Source organism: Lathyrus oleraceus, chromosome 5, assembly GCF_024323335.1.
Source record: "Lathyrus oleraceus cultivar Zhongwan6 chromosome 5, CAAS_Psat_ZW6_1.0, whole genome shotgun sequence".
NCBI lineage: Eukaryota > Viridiplantae > Streptophyta > Magnoliopsida > Fabales > Fabaceae > Lathyrus > Lathyrus oleraceus.
This window is the reverse complement of record NC_066583.1, coordinates 368,006,823-368,024,253: the sequence shown is the minus strand read 5'-3', so window position 1 is coordinate 368,024,253 and position 17,431 is coordinate 368,006,823. Positions and strand designations below refer to the sequence as shown.

At 36.3% G+C, this 17,431-nt stretch overlaps 1 protein-coding gene across 5 annotated transcripts; it reads right to left on the bottom strand.

Annotated features, from left to right (window-relative positions):
- Positions 1-13,362: 13,362 nt before the first annotated feature.
- Positions 13,363-17,149, bottom strand: LOC127084778 (disease resistance protein RPM1). Of its 5 annotated transcripts, none has more exons than XM_051025297.1 (2): positions 16,916-17,149; positions 13,363-16,291 (listed from the first exon to the last, which is right to left on the bottom strand). In XM_051025297.1, the coding sequence occupies exon 2, from the start codon at positions 16,215-16,217 to the stop codon at positions 13,512-13,514; it is 2,706 nt and encodes a 901-aa protein (XP_050881254.1). In that variant the 5' UTR covers positions 16,218-16,291; positions 16,916-17,149; the 3' UTR covers positions 13,363-13,511. The 5 variants fall into 5 exon arrangements, with proteins under 5 accessions (XP_050881254.1, XP_050881255.1, XP_050881256.1 ...); XM_051025298.1 differs by having other exon boundaries at positions 13,363-16,262; XM_051025299.1 differs by having other exon boundaries at positions 13,363-16,228.
- Between the last annotated feature and the right edge of the window lie 282 nt (positions 17,150-17,431).

The following is a 17,431-nucleotide window of genomic DNA, read 5'->3' as shown; positions in this document are numbered from 1 at the left end:
TGAGAATAACTTATGACACTTTGCATAACTTTCTATATAGTATTCTCATAGCGGTTCAATCCGGTATAAATATTACTCCTAATATTCATACCTATGTTTAAGACTTGATAACTCTTTATCCATGATCCATGAGATGTGATCATCAGTCTACAAACATAATAGTCTTAATGCTTTAATGTTATCCCACTTCACATTAAAGCTCGACTACGGATACTTTAAGAACAATGTCCTTATGTTTAATGTGTTCTCATGATTAAGTCACACTTAATACATTAAACGGACTATCTATTCCAGGGACTTTATTAATCAACCATAATAAAGAAAATGCCTTTTATTATTAATAAATAATTTGATACAAGTACCAAAAGTATTGGCCTCTAGGGCTTACACCAACACATGTGTGATCTCCAAGTTTCAAGAGGAGAGTGGGTTGTTCATGAAAGGGGGAGTTCTGTCCTTGTGCTGCAAGTAATCATCAAGCTTGTGGTCTATGTGGTCTCAGATAACTGAGTATGGCACCTTGTTAGGATGATGTGGTGTAAGTCAAGGCTGAGTGAGCAGAAGAATGTCTGACCTGATGTCATGACATTGCCCTGGACATTGCTGTTAGTTCCTTCTGAATCTTAAAGTCATTAGGAATTATGGATGTGGTGTGTCTAATTCTGATAAATTAGAATAAGCCTGATGGTCACAGTTGTGTGGTACAGAGGCAGTAACCATCTACTGGTGTTTGTGATTTTGGCTTTAGTAGTGCCAGATGTCAAGTCTCTACTGGAGGTATGAAAGTGGTCTTAGGAAATGCTGAATACTGGCAGAATGCAGAGAAAAGCCGCGTGGAATGTTAAGACATCGCGTGCAACGTGTCTGACTGCATATATGGAATAGTCTTCATGCACTGGAACTGCAGTTTTGGAAAAGAAACAGTCAAGAGCTATAAAAGGTATTCAAAGATTGTCTGAGATTTTGTTGGTGATTCTCTGACTGTTTCTCAGCAAATATTAATGAATCTTGACCAAGCATTTATTCCTACCGTTAATTCCTAAGCACGGGCTGGACTATTTAAAGGATGTAATAGCCCTCTTCTTCTCACAGGAGAAACACTCAATTCCCTCTGAATCATGGGGTATGTTAAGGTTTGGGCAAACTGCGCCTGGATCTGGTTTTGTGAGGGGTTCCTTTACAAATGTTTAGCTAAAAGGGGGGAGAGAAATATAGTCCTGAGGTTAAGAATGTACCAGAAGCAAGCTAATTGTGGTTGTGGTAGCAAACAGAAACTGGCGTCAGGCACAAAATCCACCAACTGGGTATACCACTTGTGTCTTGTGATCTGAGTTAAGAAGACAACTGTGCCTTGTGATCTGAGTTACATTGTCTATGTACTCAGCATTACATATTCTTCAGGAAGCTCTCCTGTTGAGGGGAAGGGTTCTGGTACAACTGGTTCTTGTACCTCTACTTCCTCATGTACACCAACTTTGGTGTTTGTGGTGGTGGAGTCAATGACAGAGATGAAGAGCATACCCATATTGGGATGTTTGTCCAGTGCAATGTTTATTTGTTTGAGCTAAAATTTGCCAAAGGGGAAGATTGTTAATACCTTAGGATTGGCATTAATTTTGTAAAACAAATAATGTAATCATCTCTGTTGTTTTAATATGTTGGGTTGAAGAAGTTCAACATCTGGACCAACATGTCATGTACGATGTCACGACATCATGCCTGTGACATCGTACATGTGTAGAAAACTGAATTAATTAATTCAGTATATATTCTGGGATTAGTAAGGATATTTGGTGAATATCCTAACTCCCATGTGGAGGTCTTAAAGACTCAATCAGAATATATATAGGCTCAAAATAAGGAGATATATATGGAGAGATTTTAGGATTGAAGACCTTGATTGTAGCAGAAAGTTTCTACTGAATTTGTAACAGCAAAGAACAAGTTTGCTGCGATTTCTGAAGGCCTAAATCCAGTTGGGTGATTAGGTTATAGCATATCGTAACCTAGTGTTTGTAAGCCTCATAGAATGAAAATTTAGGGGTGTGTGTGAGGTAAACCTCCCAATCTGTGGGAAGGTTACCATGTGTTTCTCAGTGGTAAAAGCTGAGAGTATTTGTAACTCAAAGCCTGTAGGCAAGAGTGATTATGTTCTTGAATGAAGTTGTGAAGCAAGTTCAAGTTGGTTTAACATTACATTGTATTTGTAGTGATAGGAATGGAAACTGGAGGTTTCTATCTAGGAGTTCCTAGGTATAGATTGCATTGGGTAGGGATTAAGTGAAGAGTTGTAAACGGGGGAGTTTAACTCTGAATTAATACTGCTGATAATGGATCTTCGTCCTGGCTTGGTAGCCCCCAGACGTAGGTCATGTTGGACTAAACTGGGTTAACAATTTCCTGTGTTTGTTTTCCTTCTGCATATGTTATAATCCTGTATGCCATAACTAAGCTTGTATTTCAGTCTGCCTACCAAGATAATAACAGACCTGATACATAGCCTTCTGGTTGAATGTCAATCAGAATGTCTTGACATTCATCATTGACAGCATATACTGAATAATAGGCATGTTGGTTTTTATGCTTCAGTTCAGTATATATTTAAGTCTGGTTTTCAAGTGGAAAACAGACCTGACCAATGGATCATTGTGAAACTGTCAAACTGAATGTCTAGACAGTTGTTCATGTAGGCTGATACTGAATTAGAGACTGGTTGGTCTTTTACAGTACAATAAATTTAGCACAGTCTGTTTTTTAGGAACATAACAGAATCAGCATGATGTATATGTTCTGACTGTCAAACTGAATGTTGTGACATTCATTCCTGATAGCATGTGCTAAAGTGTAGGATGATTAGTTTTTCTGGTTCAGTATTTTTCTCAGGCTACTCTTTAGGAATCCAACAGTTGAGCTAAAATCCAGGAAACCAACGACTACCCTACAATTAATGAACCTAACAAATAGCCTATTTGTTAGCAATCTAATAAGTGGTAATTAGATTAATGTATTCAACCTTTATTTCAGGAAATACAAGTAAAAGGCAAGCACACTGGAATAATGTAACAGATGATCAATTAAGACATCGTGCTGATAACTGTGTAGGAAAACAATAGAAGTGATAGCTATGATTGATCTCTGCTGAGGTTGTATACCTGATGCACAGGACTAGGGGTTCCTTCATTCTAGGGTGACATAGAAGGAGATGTCGTGACATCTGTGAAAGCGTGCTTTAGTACAGGGTTTAATGTGTTAACTGTCTTGCTATGATAGTTACAATGTTGGATCAGATGTCATGACTTGGAGTAGAACATCTGAATTCTGACTACGCCAGAATTTCAGTTCACATATCAATTGCTTGGCCTATAAATCAAACACCATTTGCTAAGAATTAAAGGAGGACACTGCCCAAGACCTGCTATCCATTTCCATAGTCTCACACCATAGAATTATTTGAAGATTTCTTGAGAAATCAAGTTTTTGTTCAACTCAAGTTTCTTAACAAAAACTCCAAAGATTCATTCCCTTTTCCACTTCATTGAGTTTCTGCAAGCAAGAGGAAGAGAAAGCAGGAAGAATTACATCAAGAACAAAGCTTATGGCTAGGAAACTTCGATCCAAATGGATTGGCCCTTTTGTCGTTACTAACTTTTTCCCTCATGGTGCAGTAGAAATTAAAAGTGCAGGTACTGACAAAGTTTTCAAGGTTAATGGGCAGGGCCTAAAGCTATTTCATGAGAGTTCAGCGCCTGACAATGCAAGCATAGAGGAGCTTTCTTTGGAAGCACCCAACTACACTGCAACTTGATCAGGGAGTTCTTATTCCTTTCTCTAAACTTCAATAACTATGTCCTTTCATTGAGGACAATGCTTGTTTTAAGTGTGGGGGAGGGAATTCCCTTTTTGTTTTGTTTTCTTTGCTTTTGTTTCGTTGTTTTGTTTTCAATTATAAAAAAATAAAATTAAAAAAATGCATCTTTTTGAAAGTTTTAGTCTCCTGAGTATGGAAATTGTTTTGAATACTTGTTATGACATAGCCTTGAATTTTCATTCTCTTATAGCTCTTGAGTAGTTTATCTTTGCAGTCGGCACCATCTCACACATCCTCTACGTAAGGAAACCGATGAAAATAAGTGAGTGATCTAAGTTTCTTTTGAAAAAAAAATTTAATTAAGGAATGCACCTTCTAAGTTTGGTGGCCCTCACTCGGTCACTTAACCCAACGGTGTTGGAACCTACAAAAATAAAACATAATAATTACCTATTGTTGGTTGGTTCAGAGGTTTCTGGTGCTGGACTTGGTAGGACGGATTACGGCCCGATCCCCCACAACTGCAATTGGGTAAATAAAGAGCTACCAATTTTTGTACCAAAACTCCGTGTAAAAAGGATCAGAGTCACTAACCGGTTTCCTTACTATGAGTATGTGGAGATAACGAGCTTAATGTGATTGCACAAGAATGAAAAAGAGTAAAAAGGAGACTGAGTAAGTTAGGCTTTGGCATAATAACATGATTCAGAATGGATTGTGTGTTCAGGAGGCTTATGACTGCATAATTATGGATTAGTGTTCCTACAATATCCTTAGTGTGCATGATTAGTATCTATCGATGCTATCTTAACCAAGGAAGAGTTTGTAGTCTGGAATGAGTAACTGATGTTGTGTGTTTCTTGAGTTTTGATTTTGCTTGGAGTAAAAAAGTTCAAGTGTGGAGAAATTTGATCAGTGCATTTTAATGCACATTCTCCTATATTTGTTCTTAAGCATTTCTTTGATATACTTTGCTTACTTTTATGTTTTATAATGTTTTTATATTTTAGTTTATTTTTATTGTTATTTGATTTTCGTACTTAATTTTTAGCTTTAACAGTATGCACTAAAACAATCATAACTAGAGCTCCGGGAATCCGATTGACGCGTTCTAATAATCGTTGGAAAGCTAAGAGAAAGAGTTACAACTTTCGTGTTGGAGTCGAAGTCAGATTCAGAACGCTTATTTTCCAGAATTTCGTTTGAAGCTGCAACATTAGTTTTATTTTAGTTTTTGGTCGTTAGTTTTGGGCCTGGGTTATGTATTTGACCTAGTTGGGTTGTAAACGAATTGCCTTGGTTTTCCCCTAATACCTAGCAGCCGAAAAAACTATTCACATTTTTTACTATTCACGAATTATTTTTCTTACGCTTGAAAGAACCGGTATGGAGAACTAATCTTTCCGGGTGGATTTGTTGTATTCAGGTTCACTACTTTGAGATTGTTATAATTGCAATTAGAACTATATTCCTTTCAATAATATTATATGATTGTTGTTTGCTAATCTGATTTCCATGTAATATTATTGGTTAAATTTGAATGATATATGTTCTTGACTTTTGATCGCAATTCAACTCTGCTTAACCGTTAAATTTGCGATATTTATAACCGTATGTTTAATCCGACAATAAGAATATATACCTTACAGCGTCAATCACGCTTGTTGAATGATATTGTGTTCAAATAGGATAGAAGCCGTAGTTGTAGCAATCGATGATAAGTTGAACCTGACATAGTGAATCCGTTTGTTTTATAATCACCTATTTCATAACAGCTTATTTCAATAATCAGTTATTTAATAATCGTTTTTTTCCCTAATCGATCCTGAATCCAACCCCCCCTAAATCGATTTCCTTTGGTTAGTAATAATCAAGAATCCTTGAGAGACGATTCGAGTCATTGTCGTTATACTACGTTTTCAAAATAACTCAGTTTTGATTCGCGTGCGACAGCGGATTAATGACTGAAGTCCATGAAGGTTCCTTTGATGCTCATTCCAATGGACATGTTATGGTAAAGAAGATGTTAAAAGCAGGTTACTATTGGCTGACAATGGAATTTGACTGTTGCAAATACGTGAAGAAATGCATCAAGTGTCAAATTTATGCGGATAAGATTCATGTTCCTCCAACACTTTTGAATGTTATTTCCTCTTCATGGCCCTTCTCCATGTGGGGAATTGATATGATTAGCATGATATAGCCTAAAGCATAAAATGGACATTGGTTCATTTTAATGGCTATTGACTACTTCACGAAGTAGGTTGAAGCGGCTTTGTATGCTAATGTAACTAAGCAAGTTGTTATGAGGTCTATCAAGAATCAAAGCATATGCCGATATAGTGTGTCAAGTAAGATCATTATTGATAATAGATCGAACTTAAATAACAACATGATGAAAGAGCTCTGCAAAGACTTCAAAGTAGCACATCATAATTCTTCTCCCTACAGACCCAAGATGAATGGGGTTGTTGAAGCTACGAATACGAATATTAAGAAGATTATCCAAAAGATGTTTGTGACATGCAAAGATTGGTATGAGATGCTCCCATTTGCTTTGCATGGGTACCATACATTTGTCCTCACTTAGACAAGGGCAACCGCTTTCTCTCTTGTTTATGGCATGGAAGTTATGCTCCCCGTGGAGGTTGAGATCCCATCAATGTGGGTGTTGATGGAATCTAAGTTGACCGAAGCCGAATGGTGTCACACCAAGTTTGATCAGCTCAATTTGATTGAAGAAAAAAGATTGATTTCCATATGTCATGGTCAATTATATCAGCAGAGAATGAAGAAAGTTTTTGACAAGAAGGTTAAACATCGTGCGTTTCGAGAAGGTGACCTCGTGCTAAAAAATATCTTATCTTTCAAACCTGATTCTAGGGGCAAGTGGACTCCTAATTATGAAGGCCCGTATGTTGTCAAGGGAGACTTCTCAGGCGGTGCATTGATTCTTACAACTATGGATGGTGAAGAGTTCACTCGTCCTGTGAATGTCGATGCAGTCAAAAAATACTTCACCTAAAAAAGAAAAAAACAACTCGTTAAGTTGAAAACCCGAAAGGGTGGCTTAGGCAAAAATGAGCGTCTCGGTGGATTGAAAACCCGAAAGGGCGGTCAAGGAAAAAATTAGAGACATGAAACAGAAAAATTATCCCGGTAGATTGAGTACCCCACCTTGGGGCAATCTAGGCAAAAATTAGGGATTATGGCAAGTAACTGCATTCGACTAGACCTGATCGTTGAAGCAACATTGTCAGTTATTTGGTTCTGATTCATCATTCTCAATCAAGGATAAAGCACAAGTGGATTTCAAAGTCGGTAGGGAGAGTAGTTATCATTGTATTCAATGTATCCTTTTTCCATATATATACCATTTTCAAACTTTATAAAGATCAATGGAGTCCTGCCATTTGCGGAATACCATTCTATTAAATAAAGTTGAGCCTTTATCCAATTGGTTGTTATTCTTACATGTTTATGTTTAATAAAATTGCATTTTTATGATGATAATTTTTGAAATAAATAAATTAATGAATAACCATTTTTTTTAAATGATAAGGCATTTACTTTAAGAACATTGAATTCGAAAAAGGAATGTCAACAGCAATCTGAGAACGATAAGTTTTGACGTGTGAAACATTGTTGCCTTCCCCAAGCAGTGTTTGGAGGTGTTTGCTCCCCAAACAGTTTGTTGTTTATCCCCAGTAGAGTTGATGTGTTGTCCTCCTTGTAGTTCACCATCTTTCTCCAACTGAGAGCCTTTGTGGATTTTCATCCTCGGTTTGCATATTCTGTGATTGAATCCTGGATGTCCAGTAAAACCTTTATTTGGTTTTCAGATCCCCAACACACCTTTATTTGGTTGTTACATAGTCATGATATTGTTTCTCCTTTAGTGAGTTCCTGCAAAGTCTGGTTGATATTTGGTACCTTGGAATTGGTTTATTTCTCAATCCCCCAAGAAGAGTCTTATGACTAATTGTTTTCCTTTTGAGCTATCTATTTATATTTTTCATCCCCGTGTGGCGTTTAATTCTGTTAGAGATAAATCCCCATGCACAATCTTTCTTGATGAATTTTAATCCCGACATAGTTGATCTTGATTGATGAAATATCCAGTTGGAGTTTGTCTTCTCACCAATTCCCCACTCAGAGTTTTACCTCTTGTTGTAACATGGATTCCCCGTGGAGTTTCCTCTTCTGGTGAAAGATCTCTGATCCGCGGTCGCTCGCGGATCAAAAACGAGTGGTTTTTGTAAATATGTAATATAGCGACAATGACTCGAAATATCGTCTCTCAAGGATTCTTGTGGGAAAATCAATAACAGTAATAAAATAAGGGGGGGGGGGGGTTGGTTTAGGTTTCCGATAAAGAAAAAGCACTTAAAATAATTGATTACTGAAATAAGTTGTTGTGAAATAAGCGATTAAAGTAACGGATCCACTGCCTCGGTTCTTACTAATCATCGACCGATGAAAATACAATTTCCCAAGCGGGACTTCTATCCTATTTGATGAAAAAATCAGTTAACAAGCATGGAAGATTTTATGAGAACATGTTCCTATTACCGGATTAAGCATACGGTATTTGATTCTGAGCAGTATTGATATAGTCGTCCATTTGATATGGTATTGACCTAAAATTTCCAGCAACGTTGACTTGTTGCTATGAAGTGTATATATATATATATATATATATATATATATATATATATATATATATATATATATATATATATATATATATATATATATATATATATATATATATATATATATATATATATATATATATATATATATATATATATATATATATATATATATATATATATATATATATATATATATCCCTCGGCTTGAGATATGGATCCTTAACAGATCTCTCTTATCCTTAGCATGTTGGTTGATATCCTCAGCAGTGCTTTCGTTTCATACGAATTCTCAAGCTGTATTTTCTCTTCGCCCAGAGAGTTTGAGCTTTAAGCAAGATCTTTGTCAATCATTGCTTATCCCATAGCAGTTATTCCTCATCCACTGAGATTCGAGTATTCGAGTTGGATTTTGTTTTAATCCCCGTGACTGCTACTGATATATATATTCTTCATTTCCTCTGAGTGTTGAGTCTTCAACAGTTTTTGGTCGGATGCATGTTCTCCATGTATTTCCCCAACCAGACTTGAGCATTGAATTTTGATTGTGATATCCCCAGCCTTCCTTGAGTACATGGTTGTGTACTATCCCCAAGGAATTGAATATTTAAAAATAGGATTTATATCCTCGGGGATTTATTTTTCATCCCTAGCTGGTTCTCCAGTTGGTGTTCCTATCTTGTTGATATTAGCCGAGTATCTAGTTGTGATGATTGGATCTTCATTTTGTATCCTTTGTGCTTGTTTGTCAGCATAATCATATACATACTCATGCATATACATGCATAAGCAGAGCATCAGATATTTCATTATGCATTTTTACGCATTGACCCGATTTTTATGATCTCCTGCTTTGGTGATATCATTTCCCCATGCAAATGTGGTATGTCTGTCCTTCTTCAATGCAGAGTGTCAGCCCCTTAAGCAAAAAAACTCTATCCTTTCTTCTTCCCCACTGAGTTATTTCCTCGTGGATGATTATTATTTATGTTTCCTCCCCATTTTATTATCTGGATGGAACCACTCCCCTCGAGTTATATCCTCGTTGGGTTGAGTCTTCTTTGACCTTTTCTTCCTAGTTCTTACCTAGATAGATCTTTTGGTCCTTCGAGAGTTTATTACACAGTAACTGGTATTATCCTTCTTGATGTTGAGTACTTTACATGTGTTAATCTACCCAGTAACCGATAGAAGTTAATTTACTTCTTTGATTTCCCCAACGAATTTACTTTCGTTTCCCTAACAGGTTATCTTTTCTTTTCGCCAGCAGATTATCATTGCTCAATTACCCAGTAACTGGTAATTGTTTATCCTTTATTCCAGCTGGTCGTTTTTCTGTTATCTATCTAGTAACTGGTAGTTAACAAAACTTCTCATTGAATTTTTCCCCCGACAGTTTATCCTTGATATGTTACCCAGTAACTGGTAACAGATATTCTCCCTTTGGTCTTCTACCTAGTAACTAGTAGTTGTAAATCCTGCTTTTGTTCTTTTTGGTCTTCTACGCAGTAATTGGTAGCTATAAATCTTGCTTTTGTTCTTTTTGGTCTTCCACTTAGTAACTGGTAGTTTTAAATCCTACTTTTTCATTTCCCTAGTAGGTTATCCTTACCTAGTAACTGGTGATGGATATTCCTCTCTTTTGAGTATATTGCTCAGTAACTGGTAATATAACTCTTTCCGGTGGTTGATTACCTTTGATAAGTTGCCCAGTAACTGGTATTTGGTGATTCTTCCTCCTTTTCCTCGGCGAGTTATCCTTGATATGTTGCCTAGTAACCGGTAACGGATTCCGTATCTCCAACAGCTTATAAGTCGTAGCCTGGCCTACACATAACTTATTATCCCCAAAGTCTCTATCCCCTCAGTGAGTTTTTCTTATGGAATGCATTGTGCTCCTGTGGACTTTTAGTTTCTTCTAGATTCTTTTTCTTTATGGCAATATATCCCCCACAAAGATTATATTTTGCATTCATATCATATGCAGCATGAGGTCTCTTAGGGACCAAAATTTGTTTCTTGTTGTTAACATTTAAGTCAATTCTACCATGTCGATACGAATATTTTAACCTTCATATCTCCGGATAGAATGACCTTAAATAGGGGAAGCTGTAAGACCCCAATTTTGACCCCCAAGATCCCTCATGCCATCTCATAGCTTTGCATTGGTATTCGGACCACACCTTAGTATTCTCCTCACCTATCATTCACTGGGTTTACATTGGGAGAGATCACTAAGCATATATGATTGTATTATACTTTATTTTCTTTGTTTACTAGCCAAAATACAAAAATATGTATAGTATAGCTTTGTTTCTTTTGTAGGTAGTGTATGTGTCCATTTGTGCCCCACCAAACCCACAGTTAGGGTTTAAGACCCTTAATGCAAGAGATCAAGCAAGAAAAGATCCACATTGCTTCTAAACATCATATAAGGATCCCCATGTTCTTTATTTTTCATTTTTATCAAGAGTTCATCAAGAGTTTGAAGCTTGTTTGTCGAGGAATCCCTAATTCATCTAGGTATCTTGTGTGCCTTCCTTAACAAGTTTCTTCAACAGTTGGTCAAAGATATCAATACTTCATTTTAAATCATCATAAGCATATATGATCCTCCATGATCCCCCAAGAGTAAGGTAACTTCAAGTATGCAAGTTAATTCGAGGAAGTTGACCAGAAAAGTCAACTGGTCAAATCTAGGGTTTCCTAGACCCTATCTCCTACAACTTTTGTCATATGAAAATGATTTGAAGAGCAACTTTAATCTTTATGACATTCCAAATACCTTTCATGTTGGCCTCAAGAGATAATTTTGCTTGGAAAGTTATTTTTTATAGTGAAAGATTATAGGTCATTTTGTCTGTACCCTAGATAGAAGGTCAACTTCCAAGAGCCATAACTTTCTCATTTTTCATGATATGAAGATAATCGACATTTCATGATTAATTTAAAGATGTCTTATTCAACTTTTCTTCTTTGAGAAAGATCAAATTCTACTTGCAAAGTCATGTACCATGAGGAAACATTATAGGTCCATTTTGGTCCTCATCATTGAACACGCAAATTTCCTCAACTTCTAAAATCCATAACTCCATCATCCAAACTCCAAATGGTGCCAAATTAAATGTAATTGAAAGAGATACAACCTTGTAGAAGGATCAAAGTTCATTTGAAGCTCACATCAAAAGTTATTCAAGGTGGAAAGAGAGGTCATTTGGCTTATAACTTAGAAGATCTTCTAAGTATGTTTGATACCTCCACCTTCAAGGCCAGTTTTCTCCATTTCCAAGATTCAAATCGAAAAAAGTCACAACATCAAAGTTGTTCCTTACGATGAGAGATTTCCAAAAATTCAAATACCACATCATTTAGATGAGAAATGAGAGACTTGCGCATGAGGTCTTTCCATGACTTGTTTTGGCAAGTTTTGAGCTCTAAACAATGCACAACTTTGCATGGTCTTATGTGATGATTTCAGTAACCTCCTGGCACGATTTAGAGTGGATTCTAATTATTAATTGGGTATCTACCATCACCCATGCACCCATGCACCAAGAATTGTTCATTTTCATTCAAAATTGAAAAGGTGCACAGATCAATTGCTTGGCCTGTAAATCAAACACCATTTGCTCAAAATTAAAGGAGGACACTGCCCTAGCTCTGCTAGACATTTCCATAACCTCACATCATATAATTCTTTGAAGATTTCTTGAGAAATCGAGTTTTTCTTCAACTCAAGTTTTTGAACAAAAACTCAAAAGATTTATTCCCTTTTCCACTTCATTGAGTTTCTGCAAGCAAGAGGAAGAGAAATCACGAAGAATTACATCAAGAACAAAGCTCAAAAGAAGCTCACAGAAGGTGAATTTTACAAAACTTCATCTCTTCGATTCTCCCTCCATACTCTAGATCTAAACTGAGTTTTGTGATGGCTGAAGTCCTACTAATGTAGGCAACATGATTGAGTTATTTTGAGCTTGATTCGAAGCAACTCAGGTTGAACTCCTCTGGTTTGATCTTCACTTTTTTAATTATAGAGTGAGAGATGGAAAAAGCATAGGTCATATTCGTGATCCTTGCAGTTTTTCCTTTCAAATGATGTTAGATCCATTAATTTCTGGACAAGTTTGTTCTTGACAGTCCAGTGACCCTCACCGGAGAAGACAACCAGAGCTAGGGCTCCTGTGGTAAACATAAACAAAGGCTCAGATTAAAAGATGGAGAAGTAAGAAATCTAGTGTTTCTCATTTTCAAAATTTTATTTAAGGATTAAGTAATGAAAGTTTCATCATCTTGCTTTTCCTCTGGGTTGTTCAAGTGATGTCCTTGAAGTTGTCTCTTTAATATTCTTATTATCCCGACTCTTGTCCATACCACAACTCCAAGAACGAAGCACATAATCAGAGCTCTTATCAATGCAGAGAAAACATGCGACAGTTTGACAACAACTATTATGACCTAAAGTTTCAATAATGACTTAGAGATAACACAATCCTTTAGTGGTGTTTGACATCATGATATAAGGGACATGTAAAGTGAAACTAAATGAGAGAACATGTAAAGTGAAACTAAATGAGAGTACTTACTGCACTCATATCTTCTGTAAAGTACACATCATTGTACATTACAATTGGCCACCTGGCTGTAAAGTTGAAGAATTCCTACACGGCGAAATAAACAAGCATGGATTCTAAAATTCAGCACCATACAAGAGAAATAAACAAGAATGTTTGTGGTAGGCCCAAACATCTTAATGATTATGAGATTCCTAAATTGAAGAAACGTGAGAGAAAAAGAACTTCGACATTCTAGAAAGGATTGTTAAGAAAATCTCTTGGATTCTAACCAAAGAGAGTACTATTTATGTACCAGCTGTTATATGAATGAAGGCAAGCAATATTTGAAAGAAAAAAATATATGATGAATTATAGTTAGTTACAATCATGTAAGAAAAACTCTTGCACAAACATACATTCTTTTATTTTATATAAATACAACACAACAACAATGATATATAAAAAATCCATTCCACAACTCATTTTCTCTTCCTATTTCTCTGATTCTCTAGTATTGGATTTGGCAATCCTACCAGAAATTCCTGTGAGCGTCGCGTGCTTGAAGATCCAATGCTCTTTTCCTTCCCGCGGAGTAATGCTCTTCATAAATTCCTCACTCATTTCCCGCATATACAGAACTTGAAGCTTTTTTAAGTGTTTAATGTTATTTGGTACCATCTTGAGATTGGGGATGAAGGCTACGCGAAGCTTTTTCAGAGAGGGCAGCGCACCTTTGTCAATAAGGATGTTATTCAAGTGCTGCAAACCAAAAAGAGTGAGTTCAATCAAATTCTTAAAAGAGCCATCTTCAAAATGTAAGTTTTTATCTTTATAAGCATTGCTAGCCAGAAGGAGGGACAACAAGTTTGGCATACTTTTGAATAAGTTAATTGCATCGTCCATTAGCTCTGACTCATAGAGATGCAGCATAACAAGATTTTGAAGCTTTGGGATCCATTCTGGCAACTTCCATAACTTTCCGTTGAGTTTAAGAGATCGAAGCAAGGGTGGGGGTGATTTCAAATGCAGATCAATAATGATCGTGCTCGTTTGTTTTCCTTGAATAGCTAGTTCCTCTAATTGTTGCATCTCGTTGATCGAAGAAGACAGAGCACTCATATATTTACTCCTAACACCAGACACACTCAATTCCTTTAGTTGCTTCAACTTTCCCAGCTCATGGATTAACTCTACTACTCTATTATCATCTTCGTCTTCGTCTTCATCTAAATAAACATTTGTTAGAGTTTGTAGGGATGTCATATCTCCGATACCATCCTTCAATCCAATCAAAGACATTTTTTTGCCTAGAAAATGACGCAGCTTTGTAAGCTTGCAAATCTCCTTTGGCATAGTATATTTTCTTACTTGCCCTAAACATAAGGTTTCTAGGTTCTCCAGCATGCCAAATATGGATTTTGAAGATTCAAATTCAAATGGAGGATGGTCAATGAAACTGATAAACTTCAAGTGGATCAAACTTTCCAAATCTTTTGGAACTTGGAGAAATCCAACATGCTCAATAGCAAGCACCTTCAACTGCCTGTACTTTGAAGGGATTGTTTTTACAAGGGATTGGGGTAATGTTTTGGATGTGAAAACAAACAGTGAATGAACTTTTGAGCTTTCAATACTTTCCACCAAATTATCAGAATCGGATGCTATTGATAGGCGTCGAACTATTGCAGATGAAGATGACTGATCATCGTCACTAATATTCTTACAAAAACTTAAATCCTCACATTTTTCAAGGATCATTGCATGCACAAGATCATGAACACGACAACTTTCTGCTCTTCCATCAATACTCATCGAAACTACCTGCACCAAACTTCTAAGTATCAACTCTATTAAATATCCTTCTGCAACTTCTTCTAAAGTGTGCACCTTATCGTCTTTTACAAATCCTTCAGCAATCCATTGTCTAATCAGCATTTTTGCGTTAACTTTGTAGTCTTCGGGATACATACCAAAATATAACAAACATGGCTTAAGATTGTAAGACAAATCATGGTAACTTAGAGCTAAAATCCGATTTATCCTAAAATCTCTATTTAACTCTGAATTCAAGTGTTCAATAAACCTATCCCATTCAAATTTTTTTCTATCCTTCTGAGACAAAAGACCACCTATGACTACAATCGCTAGTGGCAGTCCTTTGCATTTTTCAATAATTTTGGAAGATATGTCCTTAAGATTTTCAGGACAATATCCGTTCAAATCATGAAATGCCTTCTTATTGAACAACTCTAAAGATTGGTCATCATTTAAACTTTTCAGCTCAAGCACTTCAACAAAAGAAGATCTCTTACAAGCATTTGCAACATTCATTTTCCTTGTTGTGATTAATACCTTAGAACCATTTTTTTTATCAATCATTGCAAATTCAATATCACCCCAAAAATTAATGTTCCATACATCATCAAACACAACAACATACCTTTTTCTCAGCAAGTAGTTTCTCACTTCATCAACTAATGACTTTCGATCCATTTGATGAATACCTTGAGGAGGATCGACTCCCTGTCGTTTATAAAACTGGCACAAAATGTCCTTCAACAAATTTTCTATATTGTATGATGGAGACACTGTGATCCAGGCATGACAGTCAAAGTGATTAACGACCTCGGTGTTGTCAAAAACTCTTTTGGCAAGAGTGGTTTTACCCTGTCCTCCCATTCCAACAAGGGAGACAATTGTGCGCTCTGCTCTTCCCTTTACCAACCAATCAATCATTATGCCTCTTGGCTCTTCAAAGCCCACAACATCAGTTTCCTCCATGTAAAATGGAGCCTCACGAAGGTTCTGCAATAATGTGGCATTTGGAGTTTCTGTAGAACTGCTTGATCCTATTTCCCAAGAAGAATGGATTGGGAAGCCATGATCTTTTTCAAATGTATCTTTTATTAAAGCAATTCGGGATTTGATGTTTTGAATCTTGTAGGTTATGTGGAGACGGAGAATCTTAGTTTTGACATAGTTAGCGCCATAGTTGGCAACAGCAGCACATCCAGGATCTGGAAGTTGTTGCTCCTCACGGATCAAGTATTCATCAATGATATCTTCTATGTGAAAAGATGCTTCTATCAGCTGCTTGATCGTTGCTCTCATTTTGAGACTTGTGTTGTCTTCTTGTGAATCGGCCATTCTATCTGCTTTGTTGATGAAGCCTTCAATGCGTTCAAGTTCATCTTTCATTTCTGCAATTTCTGTTGGGACACCCCTAATTATGTTGACTGCCTCCTTTAATAATGGAAGCAAATGATCACGGGCTAGTGGAAGCAAGTGTTCACGAGCACATGAAATTACAGTGTCACACATTTTGTTGTATGTATCTTTGATTTTAATTTGCTATTATTGTGAGTGAAATTGAAATGAGTGATGATGAAACTGGCTATTGGTGCTTCAAGAGTTATATAGCACAAAATCCAGTTGTGTGAGAGGAATACATTGACTTTGAGTTTCCCTCTTGGTCATTGTTTAATAATGATTGAAGTAATTAAACAATGAATGTTAATGTCAGCTATATATACAACTACAGACACATTTTCCTTTTTTATTCAATAATAGAGAGAGAGTCTAAGCATGTTGGTTTTCCTATGGGATAATATAATTTTGAATGTGCAAATGGCATTACAATAGTTTGATGTGGAAATTAGCCGCCATCTTTGAAGCATTCCCACAAGATTTGTTGAACAAGTATCTTGTTTGATTTCTTTCCATTTATATTTTTTATCCGTTTTACGGTTATAGCTAGCTAAGACTAACTATCCCATTTGTTATGTATTTGAGAAACTATTGACAGATCCACAAATGTGATCAGTACTAGTCCTGACTCAAGATTCAAGAATCACTAGTACAATTATGCAATGAGAAATAAGTGATATTATGCTTACCTACTGATGGATCATCAAAAGTTGTGATTGAGCCAATCTGATTTGAAGAAGTAGTCCCTGCAACTTGGCCAAGACTAGACTGTTGGACTAGATTCAGCAAAACTCAAAATTGATCCTGAGTCATAGGTGAGGAACCAACCTTCACATCTCTGACAATAGATTTAGATCTAATATCATCCTAATTAGAAGTAGCATTATTGGCAAGTTGTCTTTGCATATGAGGGTGAACACTTATGTGTAATTTTTTTTTGCCACTAAAAGTGAAGACATGAGTACCACGATAGAAGACGTTTAGTTGAATTTAGATATAAAACATTTAGAATCTAGGAAGCACGGTCCGAGACTGATACGGTGACATCGATAACAATAAATAAAGTAAATCTAATACCGACACAAACATGAACACCATTTTTTTTAGAAATATCGGTACTACATAGTTTTGAATCAACAATATTTATTAGTGTTCGAGATTCATCAACAAGAGGATGGAATTGGCTTTGTCTCTCGTGTTCAATG